This window comes from Thamnophis sirtalis, unplaced genomic scaffold (genome assembly GCF_051295495.1).
Source record: "Thamnophis sirtalis isolate CommonGarterSnake01/CBP01778 unplaced genomic scaffold, rThaSir2_p1.2 scaffold_7, whole genome shotgun sequence".
In the NCBI taxonomy this organism is placed as follows: domain Eukaryota; kingdom Metazoa; phylum Chordata; class Lepidosauria; order Squamata; family Natricidae; genus Thamnophis; species Thamnophis sirtalis.
The window spans coordinates 59,634,650-59,652,912 of record NW_028261387.1 but is presented as its reverse complement, the minus strand read 5'-3'; the positions used below and the strand labels follow the sequence as shown (position 1 = coordinate 59,652,912).

Here is an 18,263-nt window from a genome sequence, read left to right as displayed (position 1 = left end):
AACCAACAGCAATCACATTTCCTAACCATAAATATACCAAGGGAAATAGTCTCAGCAGCAGTAATTGTTTGCTACAGGAAAAGAACTCCTCGTAGCATGAATTTCCAAAGGCTTTTTAGAACAGTTGTCTTTTGACAGTTTTCCTGAATGCTGAAGATTTGGTACTAACCTGACATCAGGTGAAGCACTGTTACAAAGTAGGGATAGATACAAAATAGACACATCCCCATGGTTCTCAGGGGTTTCAGAGGATATTGATAGTTGATAATCTTCCCTACTGGGTCTTACCGGATGGGCAAAAATTCTGGGAGAAAATGGTTCCACATTTATCCAGGATCCAAGCCATATAAGGCTTCAAAGTTGACAATCCGCACCTTGAATTACACCCAGTTGCAACTGGCAATTGGTGAAACTTTTGCAGTTGTAGTATTACTTAGGCAAGTTGAGTGGTGCCCTTAACTAGAGCCATTGTATTCTACACCAGCTGTAGCTTCTGGCTTTCTTCAAAGGCAGTAGGTAATATGGGAGTTGTGCAAAAGTCGTCTTCAATCAGGAGTCTTTTTTTCCTCAACAGAACTCACAGCTTCCAAATGTTGAGATAGCACCTCTGTTTGACTCAGGATTGAGATATCCATCAATGTATCATCCATAAATGATGGTACATCAATGTATCATCAGTTCTACTTCAGCAATATCTGGACTGTAAATTATGAAATTTTTGTGACTGAGTTCCTAAATTACAACTTATTATAGGTCAGCCCAGCCCCAAGCTCTCCAATTTTTTGAAGCAGCTTTTTCAGTCATAACTGATCCCAAACCTTTTGCATCTAAGATGTGTTGTTCCACTGAGCAATGGTCTCTTTCTTTGATAGTGTTATTAGAAGTCAGGAAGATCCTGCTGACTCAGCCTACCAGACTTATGACTGACAAAGTAGGTTAACTGAATGAATCCTTACCCTAATTGAGTGACAAGCAGATGATACCTGACCCTATGCCAGAAGATGACCTCTTCTTCCAGAGGCTTCATGTAGATGTTGAAAGGGTGAAAGAGTAGAGCATTTTGGTACTCCACAGAGGATCACTTTAGGACATGATCTTTCTCACCCTTTCATTACTCAGAGCAAGCATAGCCCATAGAAGTGGTCCATTAGGATACATGAGTGATTATATCCAAACATTTAACAAATAAGACAAGTGTTGCCAACTGAGATATGGTGTACAGATTGGTTGTATAAAATGAGGATGCTTTGATATTATATAGCTGGTAAACCTGTTCTTTCCTAATACATCTTCTATTTTTGAATTCTGAATATGATGCAGAAAATGCTTAGGTTCTAGAGTTTACATGATAGTCAAGAGATATTAAAGTAATAGCAATAGCACTTAGACTTATAATGCTTCACAGTGCTTTACAACTCTCTCTAACTGGTTTACATATTGTCCTCGACAATCTGGGTCCTCATTTTACCTACCTTGGAAGGATGGAAGGCTGAGTCAGTTTTGAGCCAGGTGAGACTCGAACTGCCAAACTACTGGCAGTCAACAATGCAGTGGTTAGAATGCAGTTAGAGGACACAATATTTGAACCCCTCTTTTAAATTTAAGTTTGATAAGCATAAATATTAGGAATCTAAGCGGAAAACAGTTTTTCTTTAGGTTTTTCTTTAGGTTTCAATAGTTTTTCTTTAGGGAAAATTTGCACTGTTTTTGAGCCTTCTTCTTCAATGTATATATTGGCAATTGGTTAAAGAGTCGTTTGTAATATAGCTGAGCATAATGAGCAAAATCATACATAATTACATATTTTATTATTGCCTTAGACCAAATTAATACATACATAAAATATAACCATAAAAGAGATTACATATGATTGAACTTGGGTACATACCAGTGGTGGGTTCCGGATTCCAACTATACCGGTTGGAACAGCCCCAGTATCATTCACATGTGCATGTGCAGCGCAAGCCACACATGGGTGGTACGCGCATGCGTTGTACTTTCCTACGATGCTTCCGCAAGCCTCCATGACACTCCAGCTGCTTGGCGGAGCATCGCACAGGCGCCGTATGCTCCATGCGTGTGTGCGGAAATGCCAAAGGCTTAAAGCACAGGTAAGGAGCTCGGGCAGGCGGGTGCGCCCTCCGGAGCACCGTACCAGAACGGTATCAGGGGCGGACCACCTGCAACCCACCACTGGTACATACATTAATCCAATCCCATCATAATATGATCAGCTCCAGATGCCAAAGTATTGTATTGTGTCAATTTTTGGGTTACATTAACAACAATAAAACAACCCACAATAGGTATAAAATTCATCTGAGTGGCCTGGCACATTTGCTGCTAGAAACGTGTAATAGCCTTAACTGAATATCAGACTAAAACCTGCAATGTAAGGCACATGTTCTATCAATTTGATCTCTTCCCCCGCCCTCAATTTTTGCACAAGGAAAGTTCTGGCTAATATCAATAAATGAATTGATTTTATTTGTACTACTGTTATGCCATAGCCAATTAATAAATTAGAGGATAATTAAAGGAATAAGGTAAAGGGAGAAATAAAAAGAGCAAGTACTCAATTAAAAAAAAAATAACCATCACAAAACATACTTTCTCTAAAGTTACAGAAGCCAACACAGACACATTTCTGCTGACATTTGGCTGCAGACCAGGCAAAACTGGCTGAAGTCTTTACTATTTTTTTCCTTTTAGTGATGACAACAGGAAACTGAGTTGTAAGGAGAGAGAGAGAGAGAGAGAGAGAGAGAGAGAGAGAGAGAGAGAGAGAGAGAGAGAGAGAGAGAGAGAGAGAGAGAGAGAGAGAGAGAACAGATTTTCCCCCTAGTGTTCTGCAGACATAAAACAGTAAAGCATGAAAGATTTCAATTCTTCATCACAATTTGCTCCATATGGAAAAAAGCAGATTATATACACACAGAAGCAAGAAATGATCCTATAATCCTGATGTGTGAAAAAAAAAATCTGAGGTAGAAAGAACTGGAATAATTTTCCGGCAGATGTCTATTCGAAAGACAGTGTAGGTAGCTCTTCCATCTGAATTTTTAATACCCAGAACTTAGTGAGTTGAGATAAATTATTCCACGAGAACTGGATAAAGATAATTAGTAATAAAAATGGAAAAATCATATTAAATTTCTCCCTTGATTAATATTTAAGAAGCATGCATATGCAGGGCAATTAAAGTCTGCAAATTTTTCTGTTTTCAAACGGTTAGCTCTAGTGCCATCTAGTGGTCACAAAGGTATATTAATATTCACAGGTTAATGGTTTTTATATTTTGGCAGCATTGTATATAATGTCTCACGTTTTCATATTAGAAATTCAGATGTTTGAAAATGTGAACATGCTTCAATAAGTGTTTGTCATTGTAGAGACAATAAAGATTGCTGTTCAAAGTAGAAGCAGATATAGAGCACTAGCTGGTAGCTTGCAGATACTTCCTAAACATAGATTTATAGATTTACCTATTGAATGAATTAAGATGTTAATCGTATTAACCGAATGTGCCTCAGAAATAGCAGCAATGAAAGGCAGTACAAAATGGAAGCAAGGGAGGATCTGTAGCTCAAGGAGGGATACATGGTTTGTTATTGAGAAAGCTCTGTGTTCAATTGCTGGCATGCCTAGTTTGAAAGAATACAAGGGCAGAGAGCCCTCTTCTTAAGATCCAGGGGCAGTCTCCCGCATGCGCCCCCCCCGCATGTGCGGCAGAGACTCGAAAACCTGCTGGCCAACAGGAGGCACATGCACATGCACGGTAGAATTGAATTGGGGCGACAGCTCACATGCCTGAGAGGGCTCTACGTGCCACCTGTGGCACACACGCCACAGGTTTGCCATCATGCTCTAGAACTTTCTAAAAACAACAGCTGGCTGGGGGATTCTGGGAGTTGAGGTCCACAGGACTTAAAGTCGCCAAGGTTGAGAAACACTGTTCTAGAGGGAAGCAAAGACTTTGAATTTTCAGTGGGTTTTTTTTAATGCCATCTAGTGATCATTTGGATATTGCTGGCCACATCTGGCAGAACTTACTAAAAAGGAAGCCCTCTAATTTTCAGGTTTTGTGTTTTAAAATTGCAGGTTCTGCCCAGCCTGATGATGATATCCCTCCTCCCCTGCCTGAGAGAACCCCTGAATCTTTTATTGTACTTGGAGAAGAGAATGAGTTCCAGCAATTGGGTAAATGCAGAGTAAGCCCTAGGGGCAAGATACAGCTATTTTTCTATTGCTTGGAAACTTCTGCTTAAAATAAAGTTATTTTAAAAATCAGTCCATTTTAATTCCTGGTTTTTAATCATTTACAGATAAACCTTTCTTAGCAGTTTCAGATCATCAACTACCGTCTAAAAATGACAAAACAAAAATCTCTGCAGAATGGAGCAGCATGTCTCAGCTGCGATTTTCTGATGACTCAGTGAGGCTGAGACCCAATAAGGTAACTGGTTTAAACATAATTCTGCAGCATTGTTCTACGAAACACCTGACTTTGGTAGAATAAAGGCTACCTCTTTGACAAATTTGACTGCTATAGATATTGCATCTGCATTCTAGGGGTTGAGACAAAGAGCAGATTATATTCCCATTGAGTGAAGCAAGGGGTAGCAGGAATCTGGACCTGATGAGCAATTTCTAGAAATTATTCCAGCAGTTGCTCTTTCATATTCTTCTTTCCCAAACGGTCTGAGATCTGGATTTCTGGAACTGGAATTCAGGAAGAAGTTTGTGAAGGGGTGACTTTTTAGCGTTATCAGATTGAATTGCAGTGAATATGATTGCTTGAAATGTTTCTGTCCTTATCTGCCCACCCCCTGTTTATGTGTAAGATGCTGCATTGGGAAACACCAAAATACTCAATAAAAATTAAGTACCGTCCTACCAAAATGGAGTAATATTAAGCATTGTCTCTTTTTGTTCATTTCCAGAGTATAAAGCTACAGAGGCCTAGATCAGGTACCTTTTCTCCTATTTTTTTTAATTGATATGCACAACCATTGTTCTTACTTGCTTTATAATGACTGAAAGTAGGTCTTAGTACATCTCAGTTTTACTCAGGCTACCCTTTACACCAACGTGTTCCTTTATTATAAACTATATAGTGAGGGTTTTTGTTACAGGTTACTGCACAATATGTTAATCAGATACATACATTGGTATAAAACAATATCTCAGGGCATGTTTCATTGCATTAAAACATGCTTTGACTCTGCAGAATGTGTAAGATCTTTAAATGCATAACTGGAATCTTGTTAAACGGTTGCGATTAATGCTGTTGATAGAACCCCAAATGAACCACTGTCGAGCTTCAGGACTGTAGAAAGTAAGGTTCTACATTTAGGCAACAAAAACGAAATGCACAGGTACAGTATAGGTGGTACCTTGCTCAATAGTAGTAACTGTAAGAGGGATCTTGGAATCCTAGTGGACAACCATTTAAATATGAGCCAGCAGTGTGCAGCAACTGCCAAAAAAGCCAACACAGTTCTAGGTACATAAACAGAGGGATAGAATCAAGATCACATGAAGTGTTAATACCACTTTATAATGCCTTGGTAAGGCCATACTTGAAATACTGCATCAAGTTTTGGTTGCCACGATGTAGAAAAGATGTGGAGATTCTAGAAAGAGTGCAGAGAAGTGCAACAAAGATGATTAGGGGACTGGAGACTAAAAGATATGAAGAACGGTTGCAGGAACTGGGTATATTTAGTTTAAGAGAAAGAAGAACTAGGGGAGACATGATAGCAGTGTTCCAATCTCTCAGGGGTTGCCACAAAGAAGAGGGAGTCAAACTATTCTCCAAGGCACCTGAGGGCAGAACAAGAAGCAATGGGTGGAAACTAATCAAGGAGAGAAGCAACTTAGAACTGAGGAGAAATTTCCTGACAGTTAGAACAATTAATCAGTGGAACAGCTTGCCTCCAGAAGTTGTGAATGCCCCAACACTGGAAGTCTTTAAGAAGATGTTGGATAGCCATTTGTCTGAAATGGTATAGGGTTTCCTGCCTAGGCAGGGGGTTGGACTAGAAGACCTCCAAGGTCCCTTCCAACTCTGCTATTGTATTGTATTGTATTGTATTGTATTGACTGTTAAATGTGAACTAATTTAAATATATTATTTTTGTATTATCAAAGAACTTCTTTGGAACCGATCTTCTTCACCCCCTACTCCCCCACTTCCAGAGAGAACTCCTGAATCATTTCTTCTTGCAGATGAGGATTGTAAGTTCCAAAGATTTTGTCGTCTTGTAATAGTTTTAGATATGTAGGGCTTTTAGTTAAAACATTTTCAGTTCAGCAGAAAGGAGAAATTAAAGCAATTTTGAGAGGATCCAGTTAATAGAAAGAGGTCAGTTGGTAGAAGGAATTTACAACTGCAGATGGTAAGGACAACTGAGCATCTGCTTATAAAAATGATACCCAGCTCCAGTTCATGTAGATATTTGGTGCATTGTGTTCAATATTATTATATAAAGTACTAAATGAATAGGAGTGTTCAGGGTTCTTCAGATATGTTGGACTGTGGCCTCTTGTTTGTTTAAGAAAGTTAGTTGACCTCCATTTTATTTCATTCCCATGCAGAGGTGGGTTCCTGCCAGTTCTAACTTCTTCTATAGAAGAGGTTCCACAAATCTATAGTGCCATTTAGAACTGATTCCAGCTCCCTCCCCCACCTCCCCGTCCAGATATCATCAAGATGAAGAGCGAGAGGAGGAATTCTGGGATTTGAAGTCCACAAGTCTTAAAACTGTCAAGGGTGAACACCCCTGGGTTTTTTTCTAAAGGGTTAGGGGTGCAAGGGTCTTATAACTTGACAGCTTTAAGACTTGCACACTTGAATGCCAGAGTTCCTGAGCCAACATAACTGGAAGAGGAATTCTGGGAGTTGAAGTCCACAAGTCTTAAAGCTGTCAAGTTTGAACACCCCTGGGGTTTTTTTTCTAAAGGGTTAGGGGTGCAAGGGTCTTGTAACTTGACAGCTTTAAGACTTGCGTGCTTCAAATGCCAGAGTTTCTGAGCCAAGATTTTGGTTGCTAAGCAAGAGTGTTGTTAAGTAAGTTTCACCACATTTTACAAGTTGGCCATGCCCACCCAGTCACATGGCCGGCAAGCCACTCCCACCTGGTCACATGGCCAGCAAGCCACTCCCACCCAGTCACATGGCCGGCAAGCCACTCCCACAAAGCAGGCCACACCTACAGAAGAGGTTCTAAAAATTTTTGAAACCTACCACTGTTGCAGTGTAAAATACATGCTGAGCCCAAAGCAAATGGCACCTCTGCAACTGCATGGCTTTTTCTGCAGCTTCCAAACATTCTGGCAGTGGCTGCTCTGAGCGTATGGTCTATGGTTGTACACTCTGCCGACAGCTGGCCCACAACCATAGAGCATACGCTCAGAGCGGCCACTGCTGGAAGACTTGGTTTGGAAGCTGCAGAAAAAGCCATGTGGCGGTGGCGGCAGCGGAGGTGCCCTGGCTCTGTGGAGAGAATTGGGCCATGCATCATGAGGCTGGCAGGCGAGAGAGTGGATCAGCCTCTCGTGCAAACCCCCCCCCCTCCAGCCATGCAGAGCACAATTCACTGCCATTTCGAAGGCGGCAAGCTGTGGGAGCCGGGCGGCGGTGAACAGGCGCTCACACAGCTTGGCGATACCCCTAGGTCAGTAATGGCGCTGTGTCCAGCTGCAAAGGGGGTTTGCCGGGTGGCTACTCATGAGTGTGGTCACTTCATGGCTGCTGTGTTGTGCTGCTGTGACAATGCAACACAGCCATTCGCCCATGAGGATGTTCCTGGCTCTTTGGGAGCCCACTCGCAAGAGAGCAGCCGCCCGGCAATCCCAAAACAATAAACCTTCCCCTCATAATAAAGCCCAAGCCATATTTTGTGTGTAAAAAGAAAATAAGACCCTCTCTTATTTTGGGGAAAACACAGTAGACAGTTTTACATTTGTCTCTTAGGATGCTTTCATCCTAACCTACTTTTAAAAATACATCTGCTGAGAGATGGACTTACCTTTTTATTTTTCACAAACAAATTGGCTGTATTCCTGTAAGTTTAGGTCCTACAGGACTTTTTTGTCTGTACAATTGGTTTAATAATATTTTTTTCACAAATACTTTTTTAATATATGGAGAGTATTTTCCCAGTGCGTCTTTTTTGACACTGTTTCTTTTTAAAGCTTGTCCATCTGTTACAAACAATGCAACGAACTTTGGAAACCTTCAGATTAAATCAGCAAAGGAGATGACAAAAGAGGCAGGCAACTTCAGAAGGAGCAAGGTAAGGAAAGTGGAGCTGGTGAAAAGCATCATTAATTTAGAAACAGAAAAGCAGGGGTTTTTTTTTCTCCCATACCTTATACATAATGTAAATCATAGAAATTTCAGTTGTGCAGAAGACCATATGTTTTTACACATTGCAACATTTCTTTTGGTTAAAGAAATACTCATTTATCCAGGATTTAAGCAAGTGGTTTTTCTTACTGGAAAAGCATAATCTTTTTGGTCTAACTAGGATTTTTTTTTGTGTGTGAATGTGTTTATTGGATTGGATGTGATTACAAAGTAAGTTCTGAAAGCATTTACTGTGTAGGTTAACAACTGCAACATCACTTGTGGTGATTGATAGTCCCCATTAATGTCCTTGCATGTCCTGTCTTAAAGGCAACATTCCTTCACCAAAGGTGAGAGGTATTGTGTTTAATTTTATATCATTAATACTTAATAATAAATATTTAGCAATTGCTTCATCTTCTTTTATATGTTTTTTATGCATGCATGAGTGTCCAAAATAAATAAACCAACATTCTCTGTTTCTTGCCAATCTTTCTTTTAATGGAACAACCTTGTGTAGAACATATTACAGTAATCGTATTCTACTCTCAAGAAATTTGGAATATTGATCATTCATAGCACTGGGTGTGATCCTCTAAGAAAGAGAGAAAAGTATACTGTATTTCATATTTACTTCTCTTTCCATATTTACACTGTTAAAACTCTACTCACATGTGTTAATGATCTTTAGTTTCTTAATGCCAATAGAGGATTTTATCTCTCTCTTTACAGAGTCTGAAAATTTTACGAAATGTGAAAAACAGTAAGTATCTAGAAGAAGGAAACAATTAGCAATATCTTTATATGATATCCTTACAAGTCTAGAGGATAGCAAATAGTTTACTGGATTAATAAAAGCTAACTATCAAATCCCATTGTCATTCAATGAGTCAAAAAAACCCAGAAACAATGATTAATTAATGCATTGGATGAAAGACTTCAAATGTGAACTATTAACATGTAATGCTTTGTTTTCCCATTATATTTTAAATATATAGAAAATAGCCAGAAACTATACTGAAATTTAACTTAAAAACACAGTGTAAATTTCCCATCCAGCCTTTAAAAACTTAACATTTACAGTACGAATTAGAGCCATTATGGTAAACACATACATATTCTGACAGGTTCCTTAGACCTATTTGAGAAAGTATCTTTGGCATGAATTCCTGCATTTAAGAGAGCTGATTCCGAAGCTTTGCTCTATGCATTTCATGATGAAGGCTTCTGCCTACATTTCCTTCGAGTAACCCACAATTAATTTCTAAGGTGGTCTTTATGTTCTTGCTGCTATGGATTAATACTGTTTCTCTTCTTGGAGACATTGCTGATTGTTTGCTGCTGCAATGAGACTTAGGCAAACATTAAAACAGTTCATTGAAGTCTGACAAAGAGAAAGATGACCATCTTGGAAAGCTTGATCCAGGACCAAGAGAATTAATGAAATGAAAGAGGAATAATACCAAAATCACTAGATTGCTAAAGAGAAAAAAGTCTGTCAGAAGCTTCTGGGATCAGTAGGCAATTGTTTCAGATAAAACATCAAACAGCAGTTAAAAGTTAACAAGATATACTTGAAAACCAACAAATGCCATCCTGTCAACCATTAGATCCTCCAGAAAGGAAGAAGTAAAAAACAAATTGGTTTTAACGGTGTTTAAGTAACAAAGACTTCCTGGATTTTATAGTTGTTTTACTATCTTTAGTTGTTAATAAATTTGGGGCTGGATATGGCCACATAAGTAGATACTTTAAAAGGATGTAAAACTGATCCATACTTGCCAATAATAACAAAATCCTCAAATACTGTTCTAATCAGTGGCAGCTGAAATGTTCTACCATGTAAGAAAAGCCATGTGACTAGGTCCACTTTCTTCTGTCATGTAAACTTTTATACAGGCATGTCATTATGAAATAAACAATTCTTAATGGACAGAACATCAAAAGAGCACCAGTACCAATATTAGAATTTGGTCTTACAATATTGCATTCATAATGAGTAGTAAGATTAATGGTTATTCTTTTATCTTTCCTATTCCAATTTAAGCAAGACTTCCCTTATATCAGGAATCACATTACAGTGCATGAAATCTGTCTTTATCAGACTAATTATGACTTACTAAAGACATTTTTGAATTTTTAGGTATTTGGAATCCATCTTCGATAGTAAGAGCTCCGGAGCATAATCCGTCAAATCATCACAGCTCTATTCTGAATTTTGGTATGCATTTTAAAAAATAAATATGCTCCAATGTTCAATTTACTATGAAGGTAATCCATAGAATAATACTGAAGTCCAAAATTATAATACTACCTATCCTAAAGTTTTCTTGCATTCTCTAAATTATCACTACAACTTTCCAGTTGATAGTTTGTAATGCTATCACCAAGATTTCTCATCCTACCATATATAGGATCATATGCATTAATGTAAACATTGCAAAGGATGGTCAGAATCCTTTTTAGATTTATTAAATATGGTAAGATATTGGCTTATATTTTCTAATAGTTTTCTCAAATGCTATAAAGTAACTGAAAACACTTAGAATTAAATTGAAATGAGAAAATACATGTTGAGAACTAGGGGAAATGGCACTGACATGTTGACATGAGGAAGGAAAAAATCATTTTGAGAAAATAGTTCAAAATTCTGCCATATTTGCCCAAGATCCAATTTCTATTCATCCTTAGCCATAGATAGGCAGAGGGTGACTTTGAGCCAATCACCATCTACCTCACAGCATGGTTGTTGTGGAGAAAAATAGGTAGTAATTCCTTCCGCTCCTAAATGAAAGACTAAATCACTCAACTCTCAGCAACTATACTAGATAATGATGATAGGGGATATAGATATAAAACAATTTAATAAATTGTTAGCACCAACCCATACCACCATATGCAAATATTATTGCTACATTTCAGCATTTTAAATTTATTTTTCTGTACTAGAGAAACATGTTATGCATTTATTGCTTAGCTTCCATTTTTAAAAAATACTTGATTGCTTAATGATGAACTATACATTTATTACTGTGGTTGTTTGGAATAGTTGCACTGTCTCTCACATAGTTTCTGTCAGTGATATGCATACCCAGTAATTTTTTGCTTCAGATTCACTGAAGATTTATTTATATAAAATATGATAATAGTGCTTCATTTTTTGTCACAGGCTTTGCAAACCGATTTTCCAAACCCAAAGGACCAAGAAATCCACCACCAAATTGGAATATTTAGAAGAATTTCTTATCTTCTGTAATCTCAAGTCCCATAGACTTGCCTTGCTGATGTTTCTCCTGTTTGTTTCCAATAAACAGCATCATTTTGAACAAAAAGACTTTTATTACAGTATTTAGTCTTGTATGCTGCATGTTCTTAGTAAAATTAATATACAATATAATCTTACCTGTCCATCATTTGATTTGGATTGCATGCCATGCTGAGGAAATGAGATCATAGAACTTTTAGGCTATTTCCAATATTTATTTCCATCAGACAACCAACCTAAGGTGAAATTGTTGAACAAACAACATTTTGAGATGAACAAAAAATAAATGCCAAGGTTTAAGTAACCGCATTAGTGTCTCATGGTGTTATCTTAAGTCTGTCACTATAAAAATATAAATTGTGTTCCTGTTCAAGAATGGTACTCGGTTTTTAGTAGAAAGGCATGTCATTTGTCATTTATATATTCTGGGTCTATGTCTGTCATGGAGATATGACTTCAGGTCCCCTTGCTTTTGAAACAGATAAGAGATTGGTAAGGCATCTGACTATAATAACTGTAATTTATCAAGAAGGAAACTGCAGCTGGTGGACAGCTTCAGCATACTTTCAAAACTGGTATCAAGTGATTTATTGTGAATAAGTGAAAATAGGAGCTTCACATTCTGAAGTGCTAGAGCATTTCTTCAATAGCAAAGAGTGAAGTTTGGGCCATCCTCTATTCACTCATTTATTTTCAAGCATATTTTGTAGTGTGTAAGATAAAAAAATACTTGTTTTGATTGTGAGTTTCATTTTTATTTTAGAGAGCAATTACAATTTGAATATTAAATCACTTCTCAAAACAGCACTCTTTATCCTGGAGGTTAAAAATTTAGCATCTGAATCATTTATACCAGCCCTTTCAAAATAAGAAGATAGGGTTAGAAATAGTTGGTTTAACATCTCTTATTGTCTTTTCATTTCTGACTGTTGTGATTTTGACTATTTTGAGACCGAAAAGTTCTAGGCCTGGTACAGAATCATTATTTTCCATGGTCAGTGATTGAAGCAAGCTACGTATATAAGCTCAAAAAATGCATTACTTTACATATTTTACATAAAGCATATGGAAGAAGATATTTGTGTCACAAAAGAGCCAGTTGTCTGAGACAAGCTGTGGGATGCTGGCTGGGATTTATGGGAGCTGAAATTCAATCCATGAAGAAAGTACCAAGTTGGAGAAAGATGAGAACAATACTGTATAAAGTGGGGTAAAGTGAGAATAAAATAAACCCAACACAAGTAACCTTTATAAATAATTATTACATTATTAAATTTTATATATTACTAGCTGTACCCGGCCACGCGTTGCTGTGGCCCAGTCTGGGCATAGTGGGGTGGCAGGTGGGTGCTGCCATTGGTCAGGACTCGGGACTGCTGGGCCAGGTGAGGCTGGTTGGGGGAGACAGCGCCGGGGCTATTGGCCTCGTGGAAGTTGTTGAGCATCTCCTCGGAGGAGTTGCGCTCGGGCTCCCCCAAGTCAGTGGCCTGGGAGAGTGAGACATCCAGGATCTCGGAGGAGGAGAAGTCCTTTGTGTGCCGTCTCACGGGGCACCCAGAGGCCGCCCCAGCACCACTGCACCTCAGGCTGACACCGCCGCCACCCCATTGGAGCCGCCTTGGTGAGGCCGTAGCTGGCTCGTTGTGAAGGGGGGTGGAGAGCGCGTGCAGCCGGCCGGGCTGAGGAGATGCTCCGCCTCCTCTGGAGCTCCGCTGGGTTGGCTGGGGGTAGGCTGGCTTAAGGGTGGGGGGAGGCTGCTGAGGGATGGCACAGGTGGTGCCCCACCGCAGATAGCAAAGGCCTGGCAGGAGGGGAGGGGAGAGAGGAGAGGGGCAGGCCGAAGGGCTTCGGCTCCCCTGGGCAGAAATTGCCGAAGCTCTTCAGAGGAGGGGCAGAAAGAGGAAAGGGTGCGGCCGCAGCCCAGCCACACATATAAAGGGACTGTCGGGACGAAGCTGGAGAGAGGCTGAACTGTTCCAAACATACTATACTCACTAAATGAATGCTACGGTAAATGACACAGCTCAATTCCAACACAATGTCACAATAATTAAATCAAAATTTAAAAAAAAATCAAAATCTATGAAAATTCAACATAACAATCAATCGGAAACATTGAAATGGAATCATGAAATATTTAGTATAGTGTGTGTTGCTTTTACGTCCACCAGATGGCGCTGGAAACATTGAAATGGAATCATGAAATATTTAGTATAGCGTGTGTTGCTTTTACATCTACCAGATGGCACTGGTTTTCAAAAAAGCATGTTTTTACAAAAATCATGTATTTACCTGTCACAGGTGTGACATCTATATAATATACATATATAAAAACATTCACATATTTGACTGCAACATTATGTCAAAATTTCAAAGCAATGGGTGAAAACCTTTCGGAGATTAGCGATTTTGAACAAACAAACATTACATTTTTATTTATATAGATTATATTATTTTATTAAAAATAATCAGAAAACTAAGCAAATTGAAAGACATTTAGTGAAATTTAAGAGACATGTAATAAAGATCTACAGTCAATTTATTTATTTTATTTTATTTGAGTACCAGCAAAGGCTTCCATGGATTACATTTCCACAAAGTTTAACAACCAAACTCATTTCACATTTATCTCAAAGATGTAAAGCACTACAATTAGCACCATCTTCCCTCCAATAGTTAGCTATTAATGGCATACAAAAATGCCAAAAACTACATTAATGTATTATTATTTCAAACTGATCTCTGATTAATTTTCATTTGAAAACAAAACTGTAAATCAGCACTATATGGCAAGGATTTATTTGGATTACAAACACAAATGAGTCAGAGAATCTAGACTCTAGAGAGACTAGATTATCCATGTGAAACGTTTGATTAAAGTAGTGGGTTTGGGCTATATAGTGTCTCCATTGTTTTTAAAACATGGGATTTAAGTGAAAGGAATCCTGTTATCACACAACATTTGTATGCTTTTTAGAGAGATTCATACTGAAAAAAATTGTGTACCTGCAAGATAGTGTGTATGAATTATATTGCAGAAAGCTCCCATATATTATCTTGGAGCAAATTAGTTGCCATCAGAGTTTAGAGTAGGTCTAGTTAATTCAGCTTGATCAAATGATTGCTGGTCATCCTCTTCTTTTTTCTTCCACTTTTCCCAACATGAGACTTTTGTCCAGCCAGATGGACAATTTGCACAATGTGTTCAATGTAGGGTAATTTCAGCGAGGTCACTTGTGCTTGGAGCAAAAACTCAAATATTTTGAATTAGATTGCATGGTTATTTACATAAATGTATAGTTATGTATTACAGTAATACAATAGCAGAGTTGGAAGGGACCTTGGAGGTCTTCTAGTCCAACCCCCTGCCTAGGCAGAAATCCTATACCATTTCAGACAGATGGCTATCCAACATCTTAAAGACTTCCAGTGTTGGGGCTTTCACAACTTCTGGAGGCAAGCTGTTCAGTGATTAATTGTTCTGTCAGGAAATTTCTCCTCAGTTCTAAATTGCTTTTCTCCTTGATTAGTTTCCATCCATTGCTTCTTATTCTACCATCAGGTGCCTTTGACTCCCTCTTCTTTGTGGCAACCCCTGAGATATTGGAACACTGCTATCATGTCTCCCCTAGTCCTTCTTTCTCTTAAACTAAACATACCTAGTTCCTGCAAAAGTTCTTCATATGTTTTAGTCTCCAGTCCTCTCACCATCTTTGTTGCTCTTCTCTGCACTCTTTCCAGAGTCTCCACATCTTTTCTACATCGTGGTGATCAGAACTGATTGCAGTATTCCAAGTGTGGCCTTACCAAGGCTTTATAAAGTGGTATTAACACTTCATGTGATCTTTATTCTATCCCTGTGTTTATGTAGCTTAGAACTATGTTTAATTTTTAGCAGCTGCTGCACACTGCTGGCTGATATTTAAATTGTTGTCCACTAGGACTCCAAGACCCCTTTCACAGTTACCACTACTGAGCAAGGTACCACCTATACTATACCTGTGCATTTCGTTTTTGTTGCCTAAATAGAAGTAGGAACTTACTCTTTTCATTAAAATTAGACACCTTACTGAACAACTACCCTATAAGAGTTATAGTACTTATCTTATGTACAATTTAGCAATTCACAGAAATGCTATCAGTAATAAGAAGAACAGTCATACATCTGAAAAGGCTATTAATAAAGAAACAACATCAGGAACAATACCAAAAACACTGTCATTTTCTATCTACCATTCCCCCCCCCCCATGTCTATATCTAAAGATTCTTTTAGATCTACAGGGAGATTGCCTAATTTTTTTCCCAATAATAACAAATGTATTTTAGGTAATTAATATTTAATTTCTCAAATAAAGTATTTTATGCAGTGAGATGGAATTCTTCTTATACCCTTCACATTAAAAAAGCGCTGAGCTGGAGCTACTGTATGTTCACCAAGACAAACTGACCTATTTGCAATTTGATTTCTTCTTTGTTATGTAGTATCTTATTAGTGTAACAACCTCTTAAAGGCCACAGACTCTCCATTAATTGAATAGGACTGGGATGCTTTCATCCAAATTAAATTCAGATTTAACTGGAGCATGGTCTGAAATTCCTATTGGTGCAATTTTTACTCACTACAGTCAATTTAAAAAGTTTTAAAACCCCCAAGATAATCTATCATTGGATAATAAGAGTCCTTACCCAAATAATATGTAAATCTTTCTGTTGATGGATTCATCATTTCTCAAATATCACCCAGTCCATACATTCCCATTAATTTCTGTAATTTTTAGGCATTGTCTTTTAATCTTACAAGAAACTGTTTCAGACATCTGGTAGCACCTTTTCCAATTAACACATTTTTATTAAAAGGCATAAGCTTTTATGAGCTGCTGTTCTATTCATCAGAAGCATTGAATGGCTATATAAGATGAGGCAGGGGGCGCAGGTTGGTTGTGCAGTGCAGGTTACAGATCTCTTCCCCTCCCATCTCAGTTTAAATTACAATCAAGCCACATTACTCTATTTTTTGTCACCGAAGACTAGCACACTTTTCCTGCTACATTGTTATCCCACATGTATTTGCATCACTATTGTTCTCGGATTGCATGTATCAGTCTTAGTTTTGCCCTTTATGAAATACGTGTAACCTTTTGAGAATGCATTTTGAATGCAGCTCAAATGCTCTGGAGCTGGTTGAAAAAGTAACTTTGTTTTGGAAAGTTTTAAGAAAGCAGAATAAATTTCCACCAGGGGCCTGCTTAAATTAGGATACAAAATAAGAATAGAATAGAATGGAATGGAATTCTTTATTGGCCAAGTGTCATTGGCCACACATGGAATTTGTCTCTGGTGCATAAGCTCACAGTGTACATCTAAAAAGCAAGGTCATAGATGATAAATTATAGTTACAATCACCAATCACAAGTTACAAACAACAACTGATAAATCATAAGGAAGAAGATAAATCATGTAGAAGATAGTAGGAAAGATGAGAAGATGAGAAATGAGACAGTGCTGTGGGAATTAAGCGAAAAGCAAGCACCAGACTTTAGTTAAAATCATAACATTAAGAGGACAAATTGCAGAATGTGCACAATAAACCTTAAAATACACTTTAAAAGCAGCTGAATGAAATGCATTTTTCAAAACATGTGCTACTATACATACATACCTCACTGAATATGGGGAGACCCTTAACCCTGTAGCAAAGACCATCCTACCCAACCAGGAAATTGAGGGAAATTATTAATAATTACAGAGAAGAACTGTAAACCAGTCAAAAACTTAACCTTTGGGGTTTGGTCTGCCTCTTCTAATTATATTTCTAATTTCACGGAAATCTATTAGTTCTCATCCAATGACTCAATGAGCTAAGCATAAAGTAAGCAAGGGACATGGTGGCTTAGTGGCTAAGACTCTGACCTTGTCCTTCAGAAGGTCGGTAGTTCGAATCCCTAGCGCCGGTGAGCTCCCGTTACTTGAAGTCCCAGCTTCTGCCAACCTAGCAGTTGGAAAGCATGTAAAAGGCAAGTAGAAACATAGGAACCACCTTTTGTGGGAAAGTAACACCTTCCGTGCGGCAGTGTTTAGTCGTGCCGGCCACATGACTACGGAGCTGGCTTTGAAATGGAGATGAGCACCGCCTCCTAGAGCCGGGAACGAATAGCACATATGTATGAGGGGGAAGCTTTACCCTACCTGAAGTAAGCAACATAAAGCAGCCTGAGCTACTAGCCTCGGTAAAATAAGGTTACAATCGTTCGACTATCGAATCATTCCAAAGTGCTGTTTATTTTCTTTAATAACGCGCATGCACATTTCGGGACTTTAGCATTTTCAGCACTCTATACATTTACACAATACATGTTCCTGTGGCTGGTTTTAAGCTCATATAAAGTACTGACTACTCAATCAGTCCCCAATGAAACGGAAACCATGATCTGAATTACATATATTAAAGGCGATCATACGCACTCTGCATGTGCTTAGAAATCCCAACTTTCATAACAATACAATTCCCACTATCTAACCTCAGCATAGAAATGATCCAAAGCTGAACTAATACGCATGCTCCAGGAAACATCGGGATTCCCCCACCCACTCACGCATGGTTGAAAGTTACCTCCACTCCCCCACCGGAAAGCCCAAAGTCTACG

The 18,263-nt window shown here is 38.4% G+C and overlaps 1 protein-coding gene across 3 annotated transcripts in view; it reads left to right on the top strand.

Annotated features, from left to right (window-relative positions):
* The window catches only part of PTPN22 (protein tyrosine phosphatase non-receptor type 22), a 36,433-nt gene extending 24,528 nt beyond the window's left edge, over positions 1-11,905 (top strand). For 2 of the 3 annotated variants that reach the window (XM_087720155.1, XM_087720153.1), the window contains exons 14-21: positions 4,102-4,200; positions 4,326-4,456; positions 4,944-4,971; positions 6,154-6,240; positions 8,200-8,300; positions 9,086-9,116; positions 10,497-10,574; positions 11,523-11,905. In XM_087720155.1, coding sequence (XP_087576281.1) covers positions 4,102-4,200; positions 4,326-4,456; positions 4,944-4,971; positions 6,154-6,240; positions 8,200-8,300; positions 9,086-9,116; positions 10,497-10,574; positions 11,523-11,587 — 620 coding nt within the window. In that variant the 3' untranslated portion in view covers positions 11,588-11,905. Of the gene's footprint in view, positions 1-4,101; positions 4,201-4,325; positions 4,457-4,943; positions 4,972-6,153; positions 6,241-8,199; positions 8,301-9,085; positions 9,117-10,496; positions 10,625-11,522 lie in introns of all 3 variants that reach the window. The other variant, XM_087720154.1, reaches the window with a different exon arrangement.
* Positions 11,906-18,263: the final 6,358 nt, after the last annotated feature.